Source organism: Tachyglossus aculeatus, chromosome 4 (genome assembly GCF_015852505.1).
Source record: "Tachyglossus aculeatus isolate mTacAcu1 chromosome 4, mTacAcu1.pri, whole genome shotgun sequence".
Classification (NCBI taxonomy): Eukaryota; Metazoa; Chordata; class Mammalia; order Monotremata; family Tachyglossidae; genus Tachyglossus; species Tachyglossus aculeatus.
This window is the reverse complement of record NC_052069.1, coordinates 136871277-136879591: the sequence shown is the minus strand read 5'-3', so window position 1 is coordinate 136879591 and position 8315 is coordinate 136871277. Positions and strand designations below refer to the sequence as shown.

The window sequence follows — 8315 nt, the reverse complement described above, 5'->3', positions numbered from 1 at the left end:
GTCCCTGGCCTCTAAAAGGGGAAGCTGAAACTGGCAATGCTGACGCCACCTTAACTGCCCAGTGCAAACAGTGCGGTGAGATCCCATTACGTGGTGATTAATTTAGCCGCACTCACGCTCTTGCTCTCTCTCTCCCTTCGCTGGGAGAGGCTTCGGGAATACTGTACACAGAAGAGTAAAAACCAAACAAATCCATCAGTTCTCTTGGGAGGAGGCTGGCTCCAGGGCTCGGAGGGTGGGAGGGCGGGCGGGCGGGCCGGCAAGGGCGCTCACAGGTGTTGGCTGTGGATGAGGCTCCGGAGCTGTCGGGCCACCGTGTCAATCAGCTTCTGCTTGTCCCGATCGTTCTTCCGGAACTGCGCGAAGACGTTGTTCTTGCGGCTGGTGTCTCTCATCCTGTGGGAGCCAGGGGCCAGTTAGCAGGGAGACGGAGGGTTGCACCTGGTCCCACCCCAACCCCTTTGTGGGGGCCGGCCAACTGGACCACCCTCGAGGAGAGGAGGCCCCCACTGGGGGCCGGGATCACCACCTCCTGCTGGTCAGGGGCCCAGCACAGCGGCCTGCCCAAGGTCAGATTCTGGCCACACAGAATGGGATCCACCCTTTCACCCTGGGCTCCTTCCAGTTCATTCACCAGTGTGTTGGGCTTCTAGACTGTAAACTCGGTGTGGGCAAGGAACATGTCCACCGATTCTATTGTACTCTCCCAAGCACTTAGTGCAGTCCTCTGCACATGGTAAGCACTCAATAAATATCATGGATTGATGGCTCACAACCGTTCCCCACAGACATTGTGGAAATTGGCAGAGGGGCAGGCCCATGGGCACATACGTGTACAAATGTGGACATACACAAGAGAAGTGTCTCCATGCCCCCCTTCAAAGACTTATTGAAGGCCCGTCTCCTCCAAGAGGCCTTCCCAGACTAAGCCCCACTTTTCCTCATCTCCCATGCCCTTCTGAGTCACACTGACTTGCTCCCTTCGCCCTTCTCCCCACCCAAACCCCACAGCGCTTATGTATATATCTGTAATTTTATTTATTTGTATTGATGTCTGCTCCCCACCCTCTAGACTGTGAGCTCATTGTGGGTGGGGAATGTCACTGCTTAGTGTTGTACTGTACTTTCCCAAACGCTTAGTACAGTGCTCCGCACACAGTAAGCACTTAATAAATACAACTGAATGAATCACTGAATGGACCCCGTTGCACCTTCCCCTCCCTCTCTGCTGCTGCCAGAGGTTTCGGCCAGGTGAGGAGGGTCAGCTATTTGGGGGAGGCCGAGGGGAGGGTGCTGAAGGTGGTAGTGGTGGGAGCCTGGGAGGGTCACCGCCACTCCTGCCTCCCCTGCTCCAACCCAGGGGCCTCTAAGACTCCAGCTCCACCCTCTTGGACTGCCCCTCAGGCAGCCACCTGGAATTCCCGCCTCAGGCGGGGACAAACGCCTCCCACCCTTGGAGACCCTAAAGCCTCCCCCGAAAATCAGACTGCAAAGGGGACTGAGCTGAAGGAAGGGCATTGGGTCCCCCCAGGGGCAAGCTGGGGATGGGGAAGTGCTTCCCCAAGCAGCCCACCCAAGGCCGGAAGATGAAGCTGGGGCCCCTAGAACACCAGGGCCTCACTTTTCAGGGATGGAGATTATGGTTGTTCCCACCCTCTCTGGCTCACCCAAGGTGCCAGGGGCTGGCCAGCCTGATTTCTGATCGAAGCCCGCTGACCATCCACAAATCTTGTCACCAGTCGCTCCCTCTGACTCCCCAGGCTAAACTTTCACCAGAGCTGCTGACGGGGGTCACGGTGCCGTGGCCTCTCTGCTCTCCCCGAGCCAGGTCCTTCTGGCCGAGCACTGCCTCAGATGAAAGGTCAGCAATGGAACAGAGCAGAGAAAGCAGAGGAGGCTTCCGGCTCCGGGTCCTCGATAGGGCTGGCAGAGCCATGGGCACAGGGCCCTGAGCCGGCCTCCGCCAGGCTCAGCCGTGGCACGAACAAGGAACGGGTGGGAGAGTGACTTCTGCCACATGGGCTCCAAGCTGGGTGGTCCCAGGTAGCCTGGTACTGGAAGGGGCAGTGGGTGAATGTACGTGCAGGGACCCAGCCTCCATGGAGCAGGTGCTAGTGAAGCAGCCGGTGGGGGCTCGGCTGCAGGGAAGCATTTTGGGGAGCCCACTGTGGGAAAGCCTCCTTTGGGCTCCACAACCTCCCTGGAACCTTGGCAGGGGAAGCTCAGACCCATTGGGTGGGAAATATCACCCGGAAGGTTGCTTTCTACATGGAGAAGTGGTGGTCCCCCAGCCCTCTGGCCTCTCAGTCTCCTTGTCCCCCCACCAGAATTCCCCCTCTCCTTTCTCCATCCTGCCTCCAGCTACGAGGCTGGGTGGGCAGGCAGCCAAGTTGCCATGCTGACTTTAGTCTTCAATCGTATTTATTGCGCGCTTACTGTGTGCAAAGCACTGTACTAAGTGCTTGGGAGAGTACAATATAACTGTTGCTGTGTCGCTGGCCAGTAGGTGAAACAGAAGGAAACTAGGTCTCCCCCGCCCTTCGCCATCACCCTCTCCTTTTCTGATGCTGGTGTCACCTGTTTCAAGCCAACCCACGGCAGCACATGTGTGTGTTTGTGCGTGCGAGAATCGACGGTTCATTAGGAGGAGGTGAAGAAAACACAAACTCAGTCATGAGCGTGCTGACGAATCTCAAACCATGCCTCACTGTGCAATTCATCCTTGGGACCAGGCCGTCTCTGATAGCATTATCACCGGGAAGGGTTATGGCTCCTTGCTGCGTATGTTATAATTAAAAATAATAAGGAGCACTTTTCATCTTCAAAGCACTTTAATGAACATTAGGCTAATTAATTCTCTCCCCGCCCCCAACGGAGGACAGCCTGGACTCAGTGAAGGGAGACCACGCCTCGGAGGTTACAGGGCCGGGGGCTTTGGGGGCCACTGCAGGCATCGGGGCGACTGGTGATCGGGGGGCCGTTGGGCCTGGTGGTCTTTGCACTTCTGCAATCCCAGTCCCCGGGCTCCCTCTGCCGCAGCCGCTGGGCTCATTAGTTAGTCACGCTAATTACTAATTGGATTCATAAGAGGTGGGGCTTTGCTGGGAAGCAGTGCGCTGGAGCTGGGATGGCAGCGTCAGGCTAGACCCGCGCGGGCAGGCCGACTCTAGCTCGCTCACCTGCTCTAGTCCACGGTCAGGGACCGGGGCCGGGGCTGGGGGTGGGGAAACTGGACCGGGGCGTCCACGTTTGAGGCTCCCGTCTCCTTGAGACAGTGTCACGTCTCCTCTGTCCAGGAGGTAAGGGTCTTCCCCCTGCTGCCAGCTTCACCTCCTCCTTCTCACCACCCCTCCTCCCTTCCCTGGCCCATCTCTCAACAGCCTCCCTTCTTGTCAGCAGTTCTGCAGGGCAGAGAGCGGATCAGCTGAGGGCTTGGTGGGTGAGGAGGTTGACTCTCTGGGCCAAAAGGAGAAGATGTGGGCTCCGATTATCCAACCCCGGCCCCCATCTCCACCCCCGACCCCTAACGGGGGATAATGAAGAAGTGTGGTTCGAGAAATGGAGGCCTTCAGGTACAGAAAACCAAGGAAAAACCCATCTTTCTGGCCTGCTGTGCTAGGGTTAGCTATTTGCTAGAGAAGCAGTGTGGCTCAGTTGAATGAGCATGGGCTGTGGAGTCAGAGGTCATGGGTTCAAATCTGGCTCCGCCAAGTGTCAGCTGTGTGACTTTGGGCAAGTCACTTAACTTCTCTGTGCCTCAGAGAAGGCATCTGGAAAATGGGGATGAAGATTGTGAGCCCCCCGTGGGACAACCTGATCACCTTGTAACCTCCCCAGCACTTAGAACAGTGCTCTGCACATAATAAGTGCTTAATAAATGCCATTATTATTAGTAGTTGTGGGCCTAGCCAGGCAGATGCGCTCGGGAGGAAGGAACTGAGGGAAAACACTGCTGTGTTTTGGGGGACTGCCCAAACCTGCCCAGGGTGCACAGCTCTGGAGTGGAAGAGGCAGTGACAAGTTGTGGAAGGCCTGAAGAGCCTCTAGGGGAGTCCGATCCAGGGGTTCAGGAGGGGCTGCATCCCCTCCCCAGACACCGGACTCACCGCCCTTTTGTTCTGGGCAGCTAGGAGACCCCAGCTCTTCCCCAGCTCCACATGGCAGGCTGAGCTCCCGGCTCCCCGTTCTGGTCCCAGAGGAAGGTGGGCTGCCCCACGCCTCCCACCGGGCCCCAGCCTCACCCCGACTCCTGTCTCGCCAGAGTCAACGGGGAGTAGTCCGCGGCCCGTGGCGACACAATCAAAGCCGGCCGGGTCTAGCAGGGATTAGTGGGTCAGAGCGGGGAGGAGCTGGGTCAGGGAGGGCACTCACACGCTGAATTATTCGTTAAGGAAAACAGGGAAACTTAGAGGTGAATGGGAGAGGGCGAGCGAGTATATACTTACTCTCTGGTTATCCTACAGAGGGGGTGGGATCGGAAAGGAGACAACCGGGGAAGAAAAAACAAGTTAGAGTGGTGGAATCTGGCAGGTCGGATTTCCTTACCGACCTGCTGGGAGAACGGGTCCCCCACTTCCCACTGGTCAGTCAGCCTGGAGGGGGAGGGGACACAGGAAGGGACCCTTCAAACTAGCGGCCCCCCTCAAGATGGACCACAGAAGATGTGGGTCAAACAGAAAGGGCCTTCTGAACTGACACCGCATCCCAGAGAAGCAGCATGTCTCAGTGGAAAGAGCACGGACTTTGGAGTCAGAGGTCATGGGTTCAAATCCTGGTTCCCTACTAGTCAGCTGTGTGACTTTGGGCAAGTAACTTCACTTCTCTGGGCCTCAGTTACCTCATCTGTAAAATGGGGATTAAGACTGTGAGCCCCCCTTGGGACAACCTGATCACTTTGTAACTTCCCCAGCACTTAGAACAGTGCTTTGCACCTAGTAGTAAGTGCACAATAAATGCCCAACCCCCTGCACCTTTCTGGCACGGCAGGAGGATGGACAGGTCTGTTTTCATTACTAACGCTGATTTAGCAGTGCCTGGAAGGGTCCCTTGGTGTACAGGGAATGCTGGGAGATGACCTTGGATAGGTCACTTCACTTCTCTGTGCCTCAGGGCCCTCATCTGTAAAATGGAGGTAAAATATTTGGGCTCCCTCCTCCTTCGATTGTGTCTGATCTGATTGCATTGTATTTACTCCAGTGCTCATTACAATGCTCGGTATCTAGTAAGCACTGAACAAATATCTCAGTTATATAATAATGATAATATCATCCTCAGTGGTATTCATTGAGAGCTTACTGTGTGCAGAAGACTGTAATACGAGCTTGGGAGAGTACAATGCAACAGCATTGCTAGGCACACAATGAACTTAGAGTATAGAGGGGGAGATGGCATATAAGGATAGGCACATAAGGGCTGCAGCACTAGAGGTGGCGTGAATATCAAGTGTTTACTCATCCAAAGCCCACCTTCCCACACCACTAGTCACTAGCCCAACACCCCTTGTTTTCTCTCCCTCCTTCCCTGCTTCTCTCCCTAAATCCATCACCACCAAACACGGCCTGGCCTGGGCCGTGGGGTGGTGAGACTGGCAACAGGTGACCTCTGGGACATGCTGCACACAGAGGGGGCTCCATCAGGGAACGTGGTGGGGGGTGGAGACCGGCCCAGGGTGCCCACTGGGGCATGCTGCCCACGAGGCGGGGGGTCGGGGGTCTGACTGGGAACGTGGGGGTTGGGGGTGGCTAGGAGGTCCAGGTGGACTGGGGAAGGAAGGGCAGGGCTCCTCAGTTATGGAAGTGTCCCAGGGGCTGGCACCAGGGAGGGCTCCGATGATGGCGGAGCAGGGTTCGGGGTAGGGACAGGGCGGCTCCCTCTTGAGTCCATTCAATGAGCTCCTATGGCATTTTGCAGGGACTTTGGGCCACTCTGACTGACAGACTGAAGGTGGGAGCGCGGGACACTGAGGCCCACCAGCTCAGAGGGCGTTGAGATCCTGCCCCCGACCACTATGCTTGCCAGCTTCTGTCCGGCTACAAGGTGGTTCTGTGCTCCCCTAGAAGGCACTAACCCTCCTCCCCTTCCTCGGGCTTTGCGCCCACTCTCGGGGCCCAGAATAGACCCTCACCCTCCCAGAAAGCCAGAACCCATTATGTAGCTAGCCCCATCGGCCAGCCAACTTCCTGAAATCCGGGGGCCGGTGGGTGTGGGCACCAGAGTGGACTCCACACTGGCCCAGCAGGCTTTTAGCCCAGAAGTCTCTGGGAGATGGGACCCCCACCAGCTTCATGGTCCCTGGATCCGCTCTGGTCTTGACACCAGAGAGAGAACGGCGGGGCTTGCTACCCAACGTCCGGGACTGGACTAAAGCTCGGTGGTGGCAGGGAAGGGGTCAGTCAGACTCTGAGCTGCTCAGACTCTGGGCCATCTTCCAGGTCTACCCACTTTGGTCTCTGCACTCTACCAGGCAGGGGACTGGGTTGGCCCGGGCAGCTCCGACCGCCCCACTGGTGTTCCCTGTAGGGTTCTGTTTTCAGGTGAGAGGAAGGAAAAGCCATTTACATGCAGATCCCAGATGGTCCCAGGCTCCACCCCTGGCCCTCGCCTCTCAGTGGGGTCCCTTCACCTTGGACCACTGGGTGGCAAGGGGCGGTTACCCTGCTTGGCCCTGGCAAGAGTGCCAACAGAGGAACAGTCAAGCCCTTCCATGCTTTCCTCCACCCTTGGCCTCAGCCAGCCTGAGGGGGAGGAGTCCTGGGGAAGAGCCTGGCCCATCCAGGGTGACCCCCATCATGCCCGGCTCCACCCATTCCAGCAGCACCCGGCACTGACCCACCCTGTCTTGCCTCGGGGTCATCCCCGAGGGTCACTTACTTCTCCAGCAAGGTGAGGGCCGTGGTGGGATTGACACGCAGGTACTTGCAGGTGGGTTGCCCATAGTCGGCCAGGTAGGTTGACCAATCCCACTGGATGAACAGGTCCAGAAGCTGTAACACACAGACACACACATACAATGATGCTCCATGGGGTAAGGAGGAAGAAGGCAAATCCGGGCAAAGCCGGAGCCAGGCTCTCGGCCTGCTGCCACCCCGCCCCCCACTGCCTGCCGACGGGGGCAGCTCCTACTCCTTCTCCTCACCCCCACGGCTGGCAGCTTCTGGACCAGAGATACGGGAGCCCTGGCCCTCAAGCATGTCACCCTCCGCTTGCCGCCTCTGAGAGAGCAGCTTCCTGGACTTCAGAACAGCCCCTGACATGGGTGGGGAGAGCCGGGATTCTTGTTTCCATTTCCCGGATGGAGAAGCTGAGGCCCAGGGCCTTGCCTGACCTAGCCCTGGTCCTCCCGCGCTGCTGGACAAGAAGCCTTCTCTCTAGGTTCCGGCTTGGGGATCCACTCACTCTCCCAGCCCAGTCCTTGGACGCTCTGTGCCCACTCCATCGCCCAGGAGGCTACGGCTCATGAGTCTGGCGTCAGGGGGAAGCAAAGGACTTTGGGAGACAGGAGAAAGGGCTCTGAGCCTCTGGTGGAGGGGAGGGGGTGGAGTGCCCATCCTGGGAGTGGATGGAGTGGACGATCGGGCATCTGGTGGCATCCGGACTTCGGGTCCATCACTTGGTGGGGGTTCAGGAGGTCCCCGAAGGGCATGTGTGCCCAACTTTACATCTGTAGCTGAAGCATGTCTCACTGACAAACCATGGGGCTAATCTGTGGGCCTGACCCACACCCCACCCCACCAGCCCAAGGCCCCCACGGAGGGTGGCTTCCCAGACAGGCTGATGGCCGGAGGCCTGGGGGGCTCCTTCAACTCCATGTTGGCCAGCCTCAGGCCTTGCCCCCCTCCCCTGGATGGTGAGACTTGGTGAGAGGAGCCCTCCGGCAATGGCAAGGTGAGGATGGTGGGAAGGGGGCGGTGGCCGTGCCCAAGGTAGAACGTCCCTGGCCCTAGCTCTCCTCCAGCCCTGCTCTCCTGGGTGAAGCTCCCCAGATGGGAAAGGGCTGATCAGGCTGGCTACCAGACTGCTGTTTGCCCCAGAGACAGACAGACAGAGACACACAGAACGTCCAAGTTGGGGAGGTGAACCAGGCCCAGGGAGCCAGTCATGCAGCAGAGACCCAATCTGGGAAACGCCCTTCCCCAGTTTCCTTCACTCGCGGTGCACATGGAAAAGCAGTCAGCTGCTCCGCAGCCCGGCCAAACCTCCTCCATTTACTCCCCGAGTGCCCGGCCTGGGAAGCAGAGGAGAGGGAGGAGAGCACGCTGGGAACTGGCATGAAAACGGGCCGCCCGTGGTGTCCAAGGCCCGGAGCCGGGAGCCAC

At 58.2% G+C, this 8315-nt stretch overlaps 1 protein-coding gene across 2 annotated transcripts in view; it reads right to left on the bottom strand.

Moving 5' to 3' along the window:
* Positions 1 to 209: 209 nt before the first annotated feature.
* Positions 210 to 8315, bottom strand: part of EXOC6B (exocyst complex component 6B) — a 388942-nt gene continuing 380836 nt past the window's right edge. Inside the window, exons 21-23 of one of the 2 annotated variants that reach the window (XM_038745562.1) lie at positions 6871 to 6983; positions 4446 to 4457; positions 210 to 396 (exon numbers count right to left, since the gene is read on the bottom strand). In XM_038745562.1, coding sequence (XP_038601490.1) covers positions 270 to 396; positions 4446 to 4457; positions 6871 to 6983 — 252 coding nt within the window. In that variant the 3' untranslated portion in view covers positions 210 to 269. The remainder of the gene's footprint in view (positions 397 to 4445; positions 4458 to 6870; positions 6984 to 8315) is intronic. The other variant, XM_038745563.1, reaches the window with a different exon arrangement.